The 20,893-nt window shown below is 40.5% G+C and overlaps 2 protein-coding genes across 2 annotated transcripts; both read left to right on the forward strand.

The window, feature by feature from the left end:
- The first annotated feature begins 382 nt into the window (after positions 1–382).
- Positions 383–20,644, forward strand: LOC146476594 (uncharacterized). Its single transcript, XM_085114471.1, has 13 exons — positions 383–589; positions 1,917–2,086; positions 2,657–2,830; positions 3,086–3,411; positions 4,386–4,665; positions 12,342–12,565; positions 13,530–13,798; positions 14,444–14,514; positions 14,825–14,874; positions 15,242–15,604; positions 16,519–16,792; positions 18,096–18,372; positions 19,430–20,644. The coding sequence occupies exons 1-13, from the start codon at positions 414–416 to the stop codon at positions 19,491–19,493; spliced, it is 2,718 nt and encodes a 905-aa protein (XP_084970597.1). The 5' UTR covers positions 383–413; the 3' UTR covers positions 19,494–20,644.
- LOC146476595 (actin-binding protein IPP-like) lies at positions 8,040–12,327 on the forward strand. Its single transcript, XM_085114472.1, has 2 exons — positions 8,040–9,415; positions 10,491–12,327. Exons 1-2 carry the CDS (start codon positions 8,546–8,548, stop codon positions 11,400–11,402), a joined length of 1,782 nt encoding a protein of 593 aa, XP_084970598.1. The 5' UTR covers positions 8,040–8,545; the 3' UTR covers positions 11,403–12,327.
- Positions 20,645–20,893: the final 249 nt, after the last annotated feature.

Genomic DNA, 20,893 nt, shown 5'->3' on the forward strand with positions numbered 1-20,893 from the left:
ATGCAATTTCTTTCAAGGGGTCTACGTGATGAACTATTATTTCCGGTTTCTTTGGGCTTATATTGATCGATTTCCACGATTTAGCTTCTAAAAGACTTGATTGCAGGATTCCATTTACAGGTGCTTTCAGCGCGCTAGCATACACACGTTGGAACGTTCACAGATTTCGTCAAGCAGGTGATTTCGTGACTTAATAGTTTTGTGAAAGTTGGTTGGCTGCATTTGAGGTAAACAAATATCGTATTTGCATGATTTTAACCCAGGTCAATTTATTTTCAAACTCTGCAGACGCCTAGGAATTCAGTTCCTTGCTGTTTCGTTTGATTCGGCCATCGGGATCGGCCAAGGCGCGCTTGATGTTTAATTCAAGTTTGGAAGTGTTGAACAGGTGAAAAGACGAAATCTGAGCTGTCATGTTGAAGAAACCGCTAAAGCGTCAGGCGACTATTGTAATCGAGCATAACTTGGCCGAGACGAAGAGGCTAGAAGAAGATGCAAAACGAGAGAAGAACTGGAAAAGATGGGGGCCGTATTTATCAGAGAGACAGTGGGGAACTGTAAGAGAAGATTATTCTTTGGACGGAGCTTGGTAAGACATGTACATCGATCTTAACACAATGATGATCGTGTCTAGCTCGTAAGCGAATTTATTCTCAATTTATCAGAAAGCGGAATTTACATGGTCACTTGACTATGTTGCCTCCCTTTTTAAATACATAGACTTAAGACTGTTACTTAATTGCTGGTCGGATATAAGATGTTCATGTGTTGTGACTTTTGGATTCGAAAAAAATGTTTTTTGTTATTATGAATCTGATCTCCGTATATTTAATCAGTGCTCTAATCACATACAATTACATAAGCTTGCCAATATTACGTGGCTTTGTTGTCAATTTCTATATTCAGTTAATAGAAAAAATAATAATCAAGTGTTCTTTATCAACCTTTTTAGCATGTCTGAAGGATTTTGACACTTTCCGTAATTAAAATAAATCGAACGCGTAGTGTGAAATTTTCCTTGAAAATATTTCACCTGAAAAATTATCAGAATATTTATTGTTATATAAATATTTATTAGTAGCCGACGCAACGTTTTGCTTGCCCGGGGATGGCTGGGAGGTGGGGGAAACTCAATAACATTTCATATGGGCAGGCTCTACCTGGAGGCTGAACCAGTTTTAGGTACCCTCCCAGCAGATTCAATTGCTATCCTTTCAGTTGACAGCATTTTGCTCATTTTTGCATACGGCAAGCGCGAAGAGGGTACCAATTTTGAGCAAAACCTACACTCTGTACCTGTATAGTCTGTTATATAGAGTACCCCCCCCCCCCCCCACGCACACACACACAGGTACTCAACTAAGTTCAGAAGTGCATCACAGTGTGCAGTTTGGTTTTCCTGTTTGTTCCATTAATTGCTAAAGCTTCTTTAACAATAAATACCATTTCTTGTAGTGTCCTTAGTAAACACCTGGGCCGGGTTGTTCGAAAGCCGATTAACGCTAATCCACGATTAAAAGTTCACCAAGGTTTGCAACTCGCTCATTAAAGATGATTTTAAAGGCTCATTTTAATTTAATGGTAAAGAAAAGTCTAAGACAAAACTGAGGACAAAAATCCTTGGGAACGAATCCTTACGGATTAGTAAAATACCCAAATCAAAGTTTCATTAACCCAGGATTAGCTTAATCGGGCTTTGAACAACTAGACCCTGATCACCAGGTTCATGGAGATCTTAACAAGCTTTAGTAGTGGGGACAGGGATGAGGGGGGGAGGGAGGGTTTGTCTTTTCCCAGGGGTACTCCTCTGATGCTTCTGTACAGCAGACTGTAGCGGATCAACTCATATCAAATCCTCATTGCGTTGAAACATATTCCATGTTATTTTAAACATTTGTTTCAACTCTTTTTCACAGCTGGGACTACTTTTCTCATGACCAAGCACGATCACGTGCATATCGGTGGGGAGAGGACGGTTTGCTAGGAATCACAGACAGGGAGTGCCGGCTGTGCTTTGCTTTGGCTTTGTGGAATGAGAAAGATCCCATTCTAAAGGAGAGACTCTTTGGCTTGACTGGAACTGAAGGTATTAACAGTACCGAAGAAGGTGGTTTTGACCATGTTAATGTAAAGTGATTTGCAAATAATTAAAACAAGTTTTTTTAAAAATCTAAAGCTAATGTTCACGAACTAAAAGTTTGTGATGTGATAACCATATGTAATGCCCATATTTACAGTAGACTCCTGCACTCTCAAATACCAGCTACCTTGAGCAACTCACAATCTCAAACAGAGATTGTTTCCATTGGATATCGATGCTCTTAACAGTAGTTTCCACACCTTATCTCAACATCTGTTTTCTCCTTCTACATTTTTGCTTCCTTCGAATGTTAGAGGTAGCAGGAGTCTGCTATGCATGTAGTGAAATTATTAAATGTTTGGTATCAATAGTCTGTAACAGCTATGCATGCAGGAAACAAAGCCTTGAGCTAGCAGCTGGGATGTGAAAAACCTTTCACCAGTGATTTTTTTAGTCGGGAAAATGACTAGAAATTTTAAGTGGCCGTAAAAATTAAGGTTGGTGTCACTACATATTTGTATTCTTTGGTATTATTTGGTTTCTTAATTTAGTGCTGTTGAATGGTTGTTTTTATAGGTAACCATGGTGAAGATGTTAAGGAATGCTACTACTATCTTGACTCAACTCCAACTCATTCTTACATGAAAGCTTTGTATAAATACCCACAGAATGAATATCCTTATGGTTGGCTTGTAAATGAAAACCGGAATCGATCACGACAAGAACCTGAATTTGAACTGCCTGACACAGGTGAGAAGGCATAGTACCCAGCGCCCAGATTGTGTAATTTTTCTTGGTTCATTATTAACACCTGTGTTCAACTGTCCTCATTGGCTCCAGAATTGGGTTGGCCAAGCTGAGAACTCAACTTAGGGGTAACCAAAACACAGGACATGTAAGAACACCTTACTACAGACATAAGGGCTTAATGTTTTGTTGCACTGTTAACAGCGCAGGCTTCAAAACTGAAATTTGTTTCCTTGGAAAATGTATATTCTCTTTCAGGTGTATTTAATGAAAGTCGTTACTGGGACGTGTGTGCTGAGTATGCAAAGAATACACCCAACGATATCCTTATACAGATAACAGTAACAAACCGTGGTCCTGACACAGCACGACTTCATGTTTTACCGACATTATGGTTCAGAAACACCTGGATCTGGGGCTGTAAGCATGAAGGTTGCACTCGTAAGGCAAGCATCATACAAAAAGGACCGGACATAGTGGAATGTAAGCATGAAACCTTGGGAAAGTATATCTTTGTTGTGGATGTGGGACCTGAAGATGACACACCAGAGCTTCTGTTCACTGAGAATGAAACAAACACTGTGGTAGGTTTCTTGATTACAGAGCCCCCACCCACCCTTGGAGGGTCCCAGTGTAACCTCCCAAGCTCTCAAAGCCTGACCCTGTTTATTTGAATTACCCTGTTAATGGCTTAATTGTAAAGACACTTTTTATAGCAACATTACAGTTACGCATGGATCTAGGAATTTTTGATAGGAGGGGTCCAAACTTAAACTTACAGTAATGTTAAAATAATAATTATTGTAGACATTAATTTTGTCTGAGAGAGAGAGAGAGGTGCAGCACAAGTTTCATTTTCAAATGACCAGATAATAATCACTGCTGTTTTTCATTTGTTAAAATTTTATTAAAATCACAAATTTATTATAATAATTAAAGCTCAGGTTTAGGGGACAGGGGGGGGGGGGGGGGGGGGCAGGGGAGGTCTGGATCATGATCTGACTTAAATTGGCAAAAGTGGGAAAAATCTTTCTTGACCCATTCTCTGGACTGGTAACAGAAGGGCACCTGTGTACCCTGTCTACTGGCCTTTCTATGGCAGTGTCAAGCAAAAAACTTATAAATTGGTTACAAATTTAAAATAAATATCACATCCCCATATATGATATACATGAATATGGGAGCACCCCCCTCCCCCCCCTTTACCCAATAAGGTTACAGGAGGGTATAGTCTTTAGTAGATGCTGATAGTTGGACAATACTTTCGTTCCACATGTTTTTTTAGTTAACTAACTACATTTCTTAGTTAGCACAATTAGAGAATTTTGTAACACTTTTGAAGTTAATTGCTTTGTTATTACTATAGTTGTTTATTTATTGTTCCTGAAAAGCCCCACTGGGGAGGCGACAATAAAGTATGTATGTAGTTCATTGTATATATGTTTTCTTTCCTCAGTTGTATGAATATTTATATGTGCTACCAAACTTTCAGAAAAACATGAAAAGTTGTTGCATTTCTTTTTAAACCAGTTGCCTGAACCTCGTTCATATTTTGCAGCATCTCTTTGGCTCAGACAACTACACAACATACACAAAAGATGCGTTTCATCGCTTTATTATCAATGGTGAAAAAGATGTCATAAATCCCAAGAAAAGAGGCACAAAAGTGGCCCCTTATTACCTGCTTGAAGTTCAACCTGGTGACGAATGTGTTCTAAGGTGTCGGCTCATGGCTGAGGATGAGACTGTGAGCGAGCCATTTGCTGAAAGGAATTTTGGAGCCATAATTCAGAAACGTCTCCAAGAAGCAAATGAATTCTATAAGGTTGCCATACCATGTAAGTGTTGACTATATTTGTTATTATATAATGGTGCTAAAATTATAATAATCCCAAGGATTTTCATGGTTAAGTCCTTGAGGTAGGCCTGCAGATAGGGTGGGTTAATCTACGCACCCACTTATGGGATGGGGCTTCCTTCAAGGGGAGGAGTTTAATATTGGGCTGTGGCATATGGGACGGATAGACAGACAGACAGACAGACAGATAGACAGACAGAGAGGTAGACAGATAGATAGATCATTAGATAGATAGAAAGATAATAGATTATACCAATTAAAACTAACTAAAAAGTAGGTAAAAAAAATTATACGAACAGGTTACTAAAATAAAGAGAAGATTCCAACCAATAATTGGCGGTTAACTGAGATAGAACCAAAGGTACTCCAAACTCTTTGAGCCATGTAGACCTTAACCTTTGCGTGAGTGTTGTGATTTGAGCGTCACGGAGACCATTGTATAACGGCGAAATTATAAGGATTTGTATGGGAAAAAAACGATTCCTAGTTCAATTTAAAAATGCCAACGAGTTTTCAATAAAAAAAAATACCTGAACTCCCTTGTCTGTTTTTCTTTCTCCTATGTGGTTTTTGAAGCGATTAAGTGCGATTCCAGTGAGTTGTTTAATATGATACTTTCATTTCTATGGAAAACCATGTTACTCAGTGCTATATGTAAAGCAGGCATTTATCATCTTCAAAATATTAGTCGCATAAGAAAATACACCACTCGCCATACAACTGAAATCCTCGTACATGCCTTTATTACCTCCAGATTAGACTTTTGTAACTCATTACTGTATGGACTGCCTAAACAAACTTTGATGAGACTGCAGCATGTTCAAAACGTAGCGGCCAGAATCATTACGCTTGCAGCTAAACGTGAACACATATCTCCAGTGTTGTATGAACTGCATTGGCTGCCAGTACAAGAGCGCATAGTTTTTAAAATTCTTTTGATGACTTTTAAGTGTTTAAATGGTCTAGCCCCCCTCGTATCTATCAGAACTAATTCAGAAGTTATTCCTCCACGTAATTTAAGATCTTTAAACAGTAACCGCCTTGCTAACATGGAATATCAACTCTGTAGTTATGGATTAAGGTCCTTTTCAGTCGCCTCACCCCAATTATGGAATTCCCTGCCACTTGAAATAAGATCTTGTGAAGACTTAAATGTTTTTAAGAAAAAAGTCAAGACTCATCTTTTTAGGAAATTTTTTCTGTAGAATGAAATACCTCATTTAGACATTTTGTACATTAGAAATATTAGACCTAAATATGTAAATGTAATTTTTTTTTCATTCAGTATTGTATGATGCAATATTCCTATTATTATTTTAGTTCCATTGCCTTTCTCTCTTATATCCTTTCCCGAGGAAATTGAGGTAGGAATCGTTTTTTTCCCATACAAATCCTTATAATTTCGCCGTTATGCATCAGTCGATTCCAGCTGTGCCCATCCCCCCCGGGCAATAGTGGGGCATTTTCCCACACTGTCCATCCCGGGGGTCGGGCATTAGCCCGTCTACCCAATTACCCCGGGGCATTTGACCATCTCACTTTTTTCACCCTACAGCATTGTCGCTTTCTTAATGACAAATTCATCGGCAAATACAGTAAGTTTCTTATTGAATGCGTCTAGATTGGACATAAGATGGGACGCTAGAGCTGTAGAATGACTTATTTTTGCACTAACTACGGGAAACAAGACCCAGCTAGGACTTAATTTCGTCTGAATTAGCTTAGATTTTACTGAAAGTAAGACGAGAAACGAAGAAAATGAAAAAATTTTGACATGTTTAAGCCACCACCCCGGGGCATTTGAACAACTATTTTTTTCCGGCGCTGGGGCATTTGCCAGTTTATTTTCAAAAAATCCTAATTCCCGGGGGTCGGCCCGGGGGGGGGGGGGGATGGGCACTGTTGGAATTGACTGATGCATTACGCGATGGTCGCCGTAACGCTCAAATTACAACACTCACGCAAAGGTCATGGTCCATATCTGTCATAGAGCTTGGGATACCTGTGATAGAACGAGAGCCTTTTATGTACGTACAGTACAGGCTTGCGTTGGGCGAAAAGAAAAAGCCGGGCGAGCGGAGCGCAGTATGGGGGCGAGGAAGAAAGAAAGGGAGCCTGTGGACATTCTTTGAATGCCGCCCTCTTGTGATAAATAGGCGATTGTTGACAGCTTTGGAAAGAATATTGACACATTGAATCGTTTGAATGTCACGTGGTGTACATTTGCATAAATTGTGAAGCTTCTTCGGCTTGTAGTTTGGAGAGGCGGAAATTAAATGAAATCTTTCCCTCGGTTAGGCCTCAAAGCGTTTGCAATCGGTGCTGGAGACGAAGAAGTCTTCGCTTCTTCGTTGAAGATGATTCATCAGTCGGTGATCGTATGGTCGGGGAATCTTTTGGCGTTTGTTGCCCAGGACTAACAAGCAAGGAAACTACCGGCACTCTTTTACGTTTAAGAATTTTGGTCGCGTCTTAAGAATTTTTGGCAGAATCTACAAATTTATGCGCTTTTGTTCTCCCTGGATTTCCCCAATGAATAATGTTATTGCCAAATATTATTGATATTCCGACTCATTCGAGTGGGATAATTGGCATAAAATTACCTTGTTGACATATGACTCATAGCCTAATAGGCCATTTCCGAGTTGCTGTGAACCTCATTATGAAAGCGAGGCTAAGTGCAAAGTTTTTATTATGAAAATTAGTTTTCATTCATAATCAAACATAACTAATTTTCATATGAAAAGCTTTTGCACTTAGCCTCGCTTTCATAATGAGGTTCACAGCAACTCAGAAATGGCTTATAACAACAGGGCGGAACGTCGGCGTCCGTAAAGAATGTCTACAGGCTCCCTCCCTTTCTTTCTCCCCCCGCCTCCCTCTCCGAGCTCGATTTTTTGTCTTCACCACAGGCGTAATTGGGGAGGGGTGGGGAGCGAGAAAAAGTGTGAGAAAAGAAGGTGGGGGACTGTCTCCCTTTTTCTCACTCTCCCCCACCCCCACCTCCCCGATTACGCCTGCTACACAGGCTAACTGTTAAAAAGCTTGACGGCTGAATATGGTAAAAGAACTGTAGCCAGATTGGTGGGGTGGTGGGAGGGGTTTATAGCGTGTCTGGGGAAAGCAAAAGCTGTGAGCAATGGTTTTTTTTTTTTTTTTTGCCTTGTACAGTGCTGAGCTTTCGATCTAAGGTCTCGGGGGTATACCTGAAAGCCGTTTCACGTCGCTTTAATCGGTTTAATGGAAATATCTCATTCGCGTATGGTCAAAACACAAATCAATGTTTTGGGTGTTTTGTAAATTTTTTGGCGATTTTTAGGTATATTTGGGAGGAGATAGCTTTTCTCAAAAGATTAGTAAAATTTGGAGAATTAAGAAATAGTTAAGATTTGTCCAGATGTAGTTTAAAAATTTGAATTTGATGTTAAAAATTGATATGTGAACGCCCAAACAGTCCCCTACCAACCTGGTGTGCTCTTGGGTTGGGGGCAACTGTCTGTTGGTGTTCCAAAAATAATTTTCTTTCTTTTTACCCCTCTTAAAACTCCATTCAAATTCACATGTACCCCCACCTTAACTCCAGGGAAATTAACACTGATTTTGACCACATGAGCGGTTAAAAATTCTTTACAGCTTTTCTGAAAGTAAAACAGCCATTGTAATTCCACTTTTGCAAGCATTGTCGCTTTCAAACCAAATGGTCCTTCAAATCAACGTGACTCAGAAACTGTAACTTCCTCACACAGGTTTACCCTGCTTACTGTTGAACTTCATTTCCGGTAAAAGTTACATGTACATTTCCTTATTCAATCAGCAGGGGCTTATATATAATACCCCATCTCGCGTGTGCCCGGGCGCGTATGCTTACCATAATAGATAATACGTGTAAAAGCTTTGCTTTGCAATCGGACAAAATGACTGAGAGTCTTTCGTCCAAATGCGCTCAGTTCAGGCTGCACGAAGAATTCATCGATGTGCGTCTAAAAGTCGGTGAAGATATCTTTCCAGCTCATCGCATTGTTCTCGCGGCGAATAGCGATTACTTTCATGCCATGTTTACGAATGGAATGAAAGAATCGAACCAGGAAATGATTGAATTGATAGACGAAAGTATTTCAGCCGAGGTTTTGAAGATCCTGTTAGATTCTATCTACGGTGGGGATATCCGTATCAACGAAAACAACGTATTTGAAGTTCTCGCCGCTGCTAACCATCTTCAGATCACAAACGTTGTTCATCAGTGTTGCGATTTCTTGAAGAGGGAATTTGTTCAGATTGGATTTGATCTGCAGAAGTATTGTCAGCTAACTGCAATTGCAGAAATGCACGGTCTCAAAGATCTACAAGAAGCCGCAGAACACAAGATGGCTTCGATGTACAGGGAAATCTGCGACAGCGAATATTTCCTGGCCCAGATTACCGCAGATCAGTTAGTGACCCTTCTAAAGCGAGATGACCTCAGTGCCCCTTCAGAGACATTCGTCTTCAAATCCGTGATGCATTGGGTAAATTACAAGAAGGAAGAGAGAATGCCAATCGCGGCTAAAATCATCGACGTGGTTCGTTTGGGGCTAGTGGACATTGGAACGCTAATCGAGGAACTCAGCAGGGAGGAAACCCGACGATTTTCAGAGATTCAGAAGATTCTATTTGATGCATCTATTTTTTTCAATGCACCCTCTCAAATGTCAAAGTTTGCTGAGAAAGCAAAGCCACGGGCCGCCATCTCGGTAAGTAAACAATTTATGGTGAGAACCTTCTTTCCGCTTCTTCTTATTTACTTTCCTTTTAATAATAATAAATAATAATAGCAATAACAACCATATTTAGTGAGGGGGTCCAACTCGCCATGGCGATTTTCAGTGGAGCCCTCCTAACCTACCTTAATACATAAACTAACAAAATACAAAATAGATAAAAGTAAAAATGTTCCTATAAATAGTAAAAAGTCAAGTTATCGAGTAAAAATAAAAGCAAGGTTTAAAATTAGTCAAAGTCTTTCAAAAACGTTTTCAGGTTTGATTTAAAAACAGATAAAACATCGGCTTCCTTTAGGTCAATCGGAAGGCTGTTCCAGTCTTTCGCAGCTTATTTTCTTATTTCATAATCCAAATTTTTTCCACAAATAAACTGAAGAAAATACATGTACACAAAAGGCCAGGTACGTAAACTCCAGTTAGAGAATTGAGATCACGGGAGATCATATGGACGGAAGTCGCAAAGAAGCTAATTATCGAGCCTCTTTTCCCATCTAATAAGCCTAATAACTCCCCCCCCCCCCCCCTATTTGGGGCAATAAATTCCACCCTCCCACCATTTCTTGATTCAGTTACGGTAAACGAAATGACCAGTATTACAAAATACCGGTGGAAACCAATGAAGGGTTTTGTGCAAAAGGGGGCGTATATCGCTTTTTAGCCAAGAGATCAGAAAAACAGGAAAAACACTCCAAACTTACCCAGCTTAAGTATGCAATGCGGATTTTGTGTGTTGAATGTGGATCTGTATTTGCTTTTTGTCTAAAGGCTGAATTTAGAAGGATTTGACCAAATGAAACTGCCACTTCCGGCTGTCTCTACATTAGAGACAGGCGAACTTCCTAGTAAATTAATCTTGACAGAAAAAGTTTAATACCATGTTGGGTTTAGCCTACAAAAGCCAAAGTGTATACTAAAACTGAGCAAGTTTGAAGCGTTTTCAGACTTTTTGGCAGAAAAAGCGATATGGGCCCCATTTTGCACAAAACCCTTCAAATCTTTTATATCTGCAGCCATGATTATATTCTGTCGCGTTCCTTTGTTGTAGGTTCTTGTTGCCATCAAACCCAAGTGGTCTCAGGTGCAGTACTTTGATTTTGAATCCAAACTTTGGAAGCCGTTGTCATCCATGGCTGTAATCCCTGGTGCAGATTCTTGCGTCTGTGGAGAGCTTGTTAGTAACAACTTGTATGTTGCTGCTAATGACGCGAAGGATAGCTTTGTCTGTTGTTACAACGTCGACAAAAATCTGTGGGAAAATCTGCCACCCATGCTTGCTCCAGTTAGTCATTTATGTAGGTTAGGTGATTATATGTACGCAATTAGTTCAGATTTCAGGCAGGTCCCACAGCGCTACAGCTTTGCGAGACGTCAGTGGCAAAGCATCGCAAAAATAGATCTAGAGAGAGATGGTCCAGAAGATTTTACCTTGCATCATTGTTCTTGCAGTGGAGCAGTGCGACTTCATTCAAAGCTTTATGTAATGTATCAGTGTCAGTTTATTAAATCTTATTATGAGTACGGCAATGCACGAACAGCCAGCGCATGGCGACATCTTGTGTATTGCTTTGATGAAGAGCAGAATCAGTGGCAGAAAAAGGCATCAGTTGGCGGAGCGAGTTCGCATTTTGGATCTTGCTTTTTTGTAGTAAACGACCGACTCTACATTGCGGGTAGTGGTGTCCCTGTGGATGAGCCTACCGCTGTAGATGTTTACGGAGAGCAAAATGGCGAGTGGTGTCCTGTGGACCAAAACCACATTCCTCCAAACAACTTGGGCGCAGTGGAGATAGAGGGAAGGGTTTATTTTATTATCAACAAATTTCCAGTCGACAGTGGCATTAGAATCCCCCGAGGGGAGGTGTATCCTGTTTGTTTGGGCGACTGGAAAAATATTGGGGAGGTTGGTGAAGATGCAGCCCTGTGTTATCTACCACTAAAGGGGAACACGAAAGACTGAAATAGACGCCATAAACGCTTCAGTATTGAATTTCGATTAATCAAAACCATAGTTGGCCGAAAGAACCAATCAGAACTCAAAGCAGAATCGTACGACCGGAGCTAAGCGCGGGAAAACATGCGATGCATCGGCTGCCAAGCGCGGGAAAATACGGGTAACTAATTCAAGTCAGATAGTTTTTTCAATTCTATTTTGCTCCTTGGTCTCTTTGGAGCCTTGTAAGCTTGCCACTTCATTGAATGCTCTTGGCGTTGTACAGTGAAAAAATGACAGTACGTAAGTCGTAAAATGTAAAATACTACAATAAAATGATGTAAATAAATAAATAAATTAATGTTTGATGTGAATAAATAAACATTTGCTTTACTGAGCAATGCGGTGCATTTAGCTAAAAGGCTTGATGCCTCTCTCGCGTTATATTTAGTCATCATCGTTAGTTCCTTCTTACAGTGTGGAGAATGGGGCGGGACTCGCATTCAGTTTGTACGTAACCGCCAAAAGGCCACAATCGTATTTTGTGCCTTTGGCCCTCTTCCACCTGGGATTGCCAAATTACGCTGTAAAAGTGCGGATTCCCAGTTTTTGGATTCTCACACCTTAGGATCTCATTCACAACCACTTTGTAAAAGATAAAAACAGCGCTACAGGAAAGCACCCTTCAGAAGCTTTCATTTGAATGGTCACACTTCAGGATTTCATCCACATACTCAAAAGGTATAACTATCTTGTACTGCATAATAAACAGTATCACAGAAAAGTACTGCTCAATAGCTTTCGTTTGAGTAGTAACACTTTAGGATTTCATCCACAGACTGAAAATTTAGAACCACCTCAGTAGATATACAAACTCAGAGTAACAAGAACCAGCTGACACGAACCAAGACTTGATGTTTGTGAGCAAAAGAGCTAATAATTTAAGTTTCACGCTTTTTCTTTCAGCTGGGCTTACTACAGAGGAGACCGAAGTGTCTCGCCAGTCGTATGCAGGTCTTCTTTGGAGCAAACAGTTTTATCATTACATTATTCACGATTGGCTGATCGGTGACCCTGAGATGCCAGTTCCGCCCGAGGAAAGGCTGTCAGGAAGAAACTCTGAAGCGGAGTGGAGACAACTGTTTAACAGAGATGTTGTGTCCATGCCGGACAAATGGGAGTACCCTTGGGTAGGTTTGGAACACACTCCCCCCATGACCTTCCAAACCAAAATTCATGAAAATGTTTTCATTTTTAGTTAACAAGATTAGTTTCCATCTATTGTGGGATGTAGGCCTCTCTGCACTCGTATTTTCCAGATTAGTCTATTTCTAGCAAATCTATTCCATGCGCCAGGAGCCTATTATCGGGAGCGTACAACTCTTATGTATTCCTGTAACGGCGTTTTGACAGACCTATTTATTTTTAGTTTGAAGTTCCCACAAAATGAATCTCCCACTGGAGCCTTGCGAACCAGTTTCAAACTTTGTAGATTTCTCATGTGAAACAGGAAATAGTATTCCCATGTGTATCTACAATTAGACCGATCTGTGAAAACGCCCAAGCAAATGCCTCTCCGAATAATGAGCTCCTGATTCCACATAAATTTCGTTTTTTAACCTGTTCTTTTTCTTTTTTACCTTGCTCCTTGCAAGTTAATCAGCGACACCTCTCCCCCACCATATCCTTTTTTTCTGCTTCAACTAAATTGTTCAATTGCCAAACATTTGCCATGAATCAGTACTTCACCTAGACCATCTATAATTGTTTAGTTGGGCCACATAGAAAAAGCAAATCGTGGTATCGGAAAGTACTTCCTAAGAGCTTTCAATTGAATGGTTACAACGCGGGATTTCTTCCACGCATTCAAAAGTTAGAACTACATAACACGTTGTTAGAGTGAAACGGTTGAGAGAGAGAAAGCGCTTACGATGTCTTGGTAGGGGTCATGGTAACGGGAATAGAATTAAAAGCTCGGGAAAGTAGAAACGCTTTGAAAGAGTAAGTCAGACGCGACTCTTTTTTCCACAACTGTTAATAGTGTAACTTATTTTAATTAATCCGATCATAGATTGTAGCCGATTTTGGCTACACCCGGCTGAACTAAACTACTGCCACTGGTCAATCATTTTTAGTTGTATTTTTCGTTTTCAGTATGCCACATGGGATTTAGCCTTCCATATGCTGCCCATGAGCAAAGTAGACCCTCATTTTGCTAAAGACCAGTTGTTGCTGTTTCTGCGAGAGTGGTACATGGCCCCTAACGGCCAGCTGCCAGCTTATGAGTTCGCCCTGGGTGATGTAAACCCTCCCGTTCATGCGCTCGCATGCTTAATGGTCTACAAGATGACAGGCCGCAAGGGAGCACGGGATGACGAATTCCTGGCGCGCTGTTTTCAGAAACTGCTCATTAATTTCACGTGGTAAGCGAGTGGTTTCTCGTGATTGTTAGTGCGACTGCATAACGACGCGACAAGATTTTCACTATACTGCATATACTGGCCCTTCATTAACCAACATTGACGGTCATTGTCGATGTTAACACTGATGAAGGTTTTTTTTTGGTCAAAAACGGCATTTTACGACAGTTTGTTTAAACACTTCATACATACAGTTACTATCAAACAAACGACTTAAAAGATTTTATCAGTGATCAAAACAGCACTCCAGAAGGTGTTAGTCTTTTGTCTTTTGCTTTGTCTGCTTTCGACCTGAAAGTACGATAGTTTCGAGCCCTGGAATCTCTGCTATTCTCTTGTTTCCGTAGATAATCAAACGTCACTCCACATAATCTCTGTTGATCCAGGAGCATAAAATGCTGGGGGGGGGGGGGGGGGGTGGGTTGGGGCGTAGGGGGGACGCGACTAACCAAAGCCATAGTTGGCCGAAAGAACCAATCAGAACTCAAAGTAGAATCGTGCGACCAGAGCCAAGAGCGGGAAAACACGGGTAACTAAGTAAAGCCAGATAGTGTCACCACACCCCCATCCATGGTGGGGATGGGGAGTGTTTGTTGGGTAGAGATACCTAAATTTACAGTTTATGCTTTGAACGTGTTTTGTGATTAGGTGGGTAAACAGGAAGGATCCTTCAGGCAAGAACATTTTTGGCGGTGGATTTCTTGGACTTGATAACATTGGTAAGCGGTTGTCCTTCATTTCGGTGACGCCTTTCCAATCTTAAGTTCAAATGTCCCATTCCTCTCTGTTTCCTCTTTTATTTTTAATGTTATCAACGACAAAGCGATGGCTCCCTTCATCTAGACAGTATCCTGTTGCGAATAATTATATTTGACTGAATGATCTTTCATTCGGTCGACTACAATGCAGGCGGCTGCTCTTAGCTTTCTCCAACCCTCACTGCCGGTAGCAAAGTCAGCAGTATCTATCTTATCACTTGAAATTTATAGTTAATAGCCTTAATAGTAATGCATTTTCTTTCATTTTCAGGAATCTTTGACCGGTCCAAGGATTTGCCTGTCCAGGCCAGTCTCTTACAGGTGCGACCTTTTGTGGCGCTATATCGATACCACATCAATAGACCGCGAGGATAAGTGCGAAGTTCTTATTATGTGAATTAGTTTTCTTTTATAAAGCAAACGAAACTAATTTTCACACGAAAAGCTTTGGACTTAGCCTCGCTTTTGTAATGAGGCTCAAAGCAACTCGGAAATGGCCTATTGGGATTAATACTTTAAAAGTAATTATTAATGATATCTGGGCTCAGTACCCACTTTCCGAACACGCCACGTGACCAGCTGAAGAAGATACAAATTTGGAAAAGTTTTTTCTCTCATAGTCCTGTACTTGTGTGTTCTGTCTTCCCCCAGATTCTCAGTTACAATATGAATGACTTTCTCTTTGTAGGCTGATGGCACGGCGTGGATGGCCTTCTACTGTGTTATAATGCTCAATATCGCCCTTGACCTCGCCGTAAGCGACGACACATACGAAGACATGGCCTCTAAGTTCTTCGAGCATTTCACTCAGATCTCAGACGCCATTAACAAAATGTCTGACGGGGTAGGCTTGTGGGATGAACAGGATGGCTTCTATTACGATCATCTTAGTTCAGACTCGTGCTCCATACCACTACGCGTGCGCAGTATGGTTGGCCTCGTTCCCTTGATGGCCTGTCTTGTGCTTGATGACGAGTACGTGAACAAACTTCCCGGATTTAAAAAGCGGTTAGACTGGTTTATGAAAAACCGGAAAGACCTGGCCTCTCAGGTTAGTAAACGTGCAGATCACGCGCGAAATTCGTTTGTCAACTTCACAGTGGGTTTGGGTTAGACGGGTCAGACCCTTGCAAACATCTCCTTTTTCTGAGAATGATGTATTAATCAGTAAGTGACACAGGCATACTCGGAAAAAAATCCGAGTGCTCCTATCAGGAGTCGAACCTAAGATCTTCTGATTACTAGTTCGGATGCTCTACCACTGAGCTACAGGAGACTCGTGGGAGCTAAGGCCATTAAACTAGGTTCATGGGACAAACATTCTGCATACTGCTAGGACTGGAATGTCAATGTGTGGCATACGCGCAGTGGAAATAATGTGATGGAGTATGTCGCATTGTCATAAACCGTGCAAAAATATCTGTGTTTTAGTGGCCACCGTCCTTAAGAGACTCAAGTTTCTCGGACCATTCCGAGATGAACAACACATGCGTAGTAGGAACAGAACGCACTGTCCTTAAAGGGAGGGGTTCACATTTCAGCGCATGTGCATGAATCTAAATGCTGTTTTCTCTTTCTTATCAACGTTATGGCCTTAAAAATCCCACTCACATGTACTTCAGTAACCACATTCTATAATTAGTCCAAGCAAAGTGACTGATGACCAAAATTCACAGATAATGCTAGTGGATTGTACTCATATTGTCGATATTGAATTTAGTGTTGACCCGTAGGATTTATTTCACGGTTGATGTGTTTACAGCTATTTGTATGCGAAATAACACAATCATATGAAAAAATTACCACCCGAGTTACCTATTCCCTTCCGAATGGTTTATAAGCAACGAATTAAATTAAACAGGCTTGGGTCATAGCGAGCAAAGGCGAAAAAGTATTTTGATTTATGGACATGCGCAGAACCGTGAACCCCTCCCTTAAAAATGGGAATCTTTTCGGTTTTTGCAGGTTTCATACATGGAAAAATGTGGCGAGAGTCAGTACCATCATTTACTGGCCATTCCCACCAAGGACCAACTCACCCGCGTACTAAGTTATGTGTTAGACGAAGACGAATTCCTCTCTCCTTATGGTATCCGCTCGTTGTCGAAGTTTCACGAGAAGAATCCGTTTAAGTTGGAGCTAGAGGGCGAATGTTACAGCGTGCAGTATGTACCAGGCGAGTCTGACACGTACATGTTTGGTGGGAACAGTAACTGGCGCGGACCAATCTGGATTTGCAGTGAGTAACCAATGTAAAAACGTGCTTCAAAAACTCATTAATAATTCATAAGCCCATTGACCTATCAAATGGTCGATAAAACATCACGTGCAGTGGTTTTAAAACCCGATAAAACCTCCTTCTTATTGGTATGCGGTGTTTAATGTTTTTCTCGTATGCTAATTTCCAACGTTCACAAAAGCATCATTGTTATGAAGTCTCTTGACACACGCTTTTCCAGGAATGTTTTTGAAGCCGTTCAAAAAACTCGTAGCATGTGTTTTATCGGGTCTCGGCTGCGCCTCGTGGTTTTAAATCCCGATAAAACACTGCCGCTCGTGTTTTAAACATTACTTGGTCCTTGACTTGTACTTAACTCAGGCTGAAGGCAACTAAGCGTGGTTTGTATTTTGCTTCTCCGGTTATTTCTTCTCTTTTTTTTAAATAAAATACAAATCACTTTATTTTACTTCCGATGCATTTAGCGCAGAGCACTAATTAGGGACGCTCTCCTTGTCGAATTGAAACTGAATTTGGAAACGTTGGGTTTTTTGAGATCCCGGAGCAAGAGGATTTGAAGAGAGACGTTCTCTTTCTTCTTTATACATTTACTATATCGGTCAAATTTTGTAACGGGCAAAACTTACGTTATAAAACCTGGGGTTTCTTTTAAGGCGTACTCGCTACTTTTCTGTTTTTACGTATAACCTTTTTGTGTGTGTACCTTCCAAAACATTTTGTGGTAAATGAAGTAAACTTGAATTAATTCACAAGAAGGACAGCTGGACTCAGGAACCAAATTTGACCTCTCTTTAGATAAAAACTAAAAACATTTGAGAATACTGAATCAGTGGTTCTTTTGCTTAGATTTATTATCTTATCCACCCTAATTATGATTTTTTTTCATTTCCATATGATTGAGATACTACTTCTTAGTTTTTGTGGGTAGTGCACTGTATAGTGCTCTATTCACTATGTCGTGAGTCACGTAAGAGAGAGTAAGTGAGTGAGTGAACAAACAGGTCCGCAGCGCGTGGTCAGCGCCACCGACATGTACGCAATGCGTAGCTATTTTTATCTTACGTTTTCTATTTAGTCTTTAAGAGGATCCTTCTGTAAATCACTTTTAATGAAGTTGATATCCTCAATAAAAATTACTGTCGTTAGTCAGTAATGACATTCGTAGAGTTCGTATTATATGCTTATCGACAACAAACGTCGAACGCTCTTCCGATAGTTTCGCCTCCTTTACTACAAACTAACCGCTCTTTTGCTAACACTGGCTGTAAATTAAACCAACTGTTTTGTTCTCTTTTGTTTTCAGTGAACTACCTTCTCATCGAAGCCCTCGAACGCTACGATTATTTCTTTGGCGAAACATTTACCATCGAGTGCCCCACCCGGTCGGGGAACCGTATGCGCTTGCGTGATGTCGCCCTCGAACTGAGCAGACGCGTAGTTTCTTTGTTTCTGGCCAATAAGGAGGGACGGAGGCCGTGCCACGGAGATGACGATAGATACACTTATGATGCACATTGGAACGATCTGGTGTTGTTTTACGAGTACTTCCATCCAGAAACGGGACGAGGGTGTGGCGCAAGGTGGGTGTGTTGTGAAAGGAAGCTCCAATGTTCAAGTGGGGAAGTAAGACGCAGAATTGAAAAAAAAAAAAAAAAAAAAAAAACTTTCCCCACTTGAGCATTGTTTGCCAATAGAAAACGGAGGCTGAAAAATCCTCCCTCTGTCAAAAATGTTGAAGCTTAAAACAAGTAAAAATATTCAGTTAATTTGTTGTTTTTTTGTCGTTACTATGGTCAAACAACCATCATCTAAGTAGCTTTCAACTGAGTCGTCGTACTTTAGGATTTCATTCATAAACTCAAACGTTAGAATTTCACCAACTCCAAAGCATTTATAACAACATTACAAGAAAGTACTACGCAATATAATTTATAGCTTCCACCAGTCTTTCATCCAGCTTAAAGAGATAGGAAACGTTTTGAAGAGCGTAATAAACAGTACCACGAGGAACAACTGCTCGAGAGCTTTCATTTGTAACACCCTTATTAAATATGTGAATAATTCAGTTGATTCTGTAATGTGGCAAATAAACGGTATATTTATTTATTTATGTTTCGTTGGCAAAAACAATAAACAGTGCCACAGGAGAGTATTATTCAATATTTTTCATTTGGATAAATCACATTAGGATTTCATATGCAATGTAGCCTTCCCCAGTAGAGTTACCTCCCTGGGCTCTTTTAAATCATTTTTGAAGAATACGTATGTCTCTTTTAATGTCAGTTTTTGATATGGAATATAAAAGTTTGATAGATCATGTACAAAAATAAAGATCAGTATCATACGAGCGTACTGCTCAACAAAGCTTTTAATTCTCTCGAATGTCACAATTTCGTGTTTCAGCCAGACACAGAAGTAAGGACTACATCCGATGAGTCTAAGCCCGCGAACAGGCTCCAAAGTCGTGTATGGGGCCAAGAGAAAAATCGGCGAGCAAAGCCAACCGAGCTCGGTCTGGGGGCGAGAACGAAAGGTCCCTCCCAGTCCTAAACCGAACTCTTCGCTCGGGAGCCTGTTCACAGGCAAATGATTCTAGATTCATATTTCTAATAAAATCCTACGCTGTTATTTTTTCAGTCATCAGACAGGATGGACCGCTCTCGTCAGTCGACTCCTGGAGAAACTTGCCAAAAGCCGCTGACAGCAATGAATATAGTAGGGGCTGCGGAAAGAAGCCAAGCTTACATTTCAATTTAGTCAGACATAATTCTTTGGCAATAGAATGTAGATGCCGCGCTGGCTTTTGCTTAGATATGTTTTTTCCTCTTCTCTTATGGTAGTTCTGTTACTTCAAATAACTATCCCCTTTTTTCTCTGAGAGGGACGAGAGCCTGGAACTTGCTTTCAAAGAAGGCCGTGGAAACCAGGGCCCTCACTACCTTCAAATTAGCAGTCTTTCAAGGCAGTTAGATCTAGGAAATGTCCCATGATGACTGCCGTAAGTTACCTCTTATAATAAGAGCAACTGTTAAGGAGAGAAATAATCTAAGAACTTAAACTATATTTAAACGTATTAGTTCATAATAGTTTGTGAACGCCAATTCACTTCATTTCTATTTATGTTCGTTACAGACGAAGTAACAGTGCAATAGTAGTTTTCAATACGTAGGGGTTGGCTGGAATTTAATACCAAGAAAATGCAGTTGCTCTTTGCCTTGATTTGCCTTTCGTTTGCTATTGCAGGGTGCTTGTCAATTGAGTGTCATAAAACCAACACCAAAGTAACTACTCTGGCCAATCACAACAAACGTAAACAGCGCAATGAACCAATCAGAATGCGAAGCAAATACATGTAACTGGTGCCAAGCGCGGGAAAACGCGTTTGAGCAAGGCACGATTGTTTTTGGTTTTACTTCTCATTGGTTAAGAAAGTGGCGCGAGTTTTGCTAGCTAATCACAGAGCAAAGGAACTAAAGGAAAGCAAAACCGAAGCAATGGCGGAATTACTTTCGACACTCAATTTTGAAAACCGCTCCATTAATGGAGTCAAACTCAGATCATAATTTGTCAGTCTGAATCACACTAGTTTGCCTCACCGTACCAATTTTTTTAAGATCGAGAGATCTTGTTTCAGCAATGACAGAATTGTAATGGTGAATAAACCACATATTGGATCATGAAGTATTTGATATTAACAAGCAATTACAGTAATTTTAGGTAGGTTTGTTCTAGTTAGGTATAATTCACCATATTTCATACCGTATCATATTTTTTTAAACGCATTAAGATATAGTTTATCAGGAACATTTGAGTTCTCGAAGTGGAATTAATAAATTTGCATCTTATTTTGAATCCGTTTACACTTACCTTTTTTGTTTCCCGTTTTCGAAACATCTGGTATCAAAAGGCAGGGTTTTGAAGGTATTTAGTGATTTAATGGCACACCAGGAAAAGCAAAAAAAGACAACCCCGTTCTCGGGACAGGAAGAGGGGAGAGTTGGGAAAATAAGAAATTGTTCGCTATTTTGGAAGGCAATGAATAGCGTAAGAATGTTGGAAGAAATTACATAACACAAAGTATACGAAAAACCCAAGGTATAT

Source organism: Pavona decussata, unplaced genomic scaffold, assembly GCF_977016875.1.
Source record: "Pavona decussata unplaced genomic scaffold, jaPavDecu1.1 SCAFFOLD_76, whole genome shotgun sequence".
In the NCBI taxonomy this organism is placed as follows: Eukaryota; Metazoa; Cnidaria; class Anthozoa; order Scleractinia; family Agariciidae; genus Pavona; species Pavona decussata.

What these genes read in the sequence shown, in the direction of transcription:
- LOC146476594 (XM_085114471.1), top strand. Translation starts at nt 414, where the DNA reads ATGTTGAAGAAACCGCTAAAGCGTCAGGCGACTATTGTAATCGAGCAT. An exon ending in CTGCTCATTAATTTCACGTG is followed by an intron (nt 13,799 to 14,443) that starts GTAAGCGAGTGG and finishes TTTTGTGATTAG; the next exon opens with GTGGGTAAACAGGAAGGATC. An exon ending in TCCAGGCCAGTCTCTTACAG is followed by an intron (nt 14,875 to 15,241) that starts GTGCGACCTTTT and finishes TTCTCTTTGTAG; the next exon opens with GCTGATGGCACGGCGTGGAT.
- LOC146476595 (XM_085114472.1), top strand. Translation starts at nt 8,546, where the DNA reads ATGCTTACCATAATAGATAATACGTGTAAAAGCTTTGCTTTGCAATCG. An exon ending in AGCCACGGGCCGCCATCTCG is followed by an intron (nt 9,416 to 10,490) that starts GTAAGTAAACAA and finishes CCTTTGTTGTAG; the next exon opens with GTTCTTGTTGCCATCAAACC.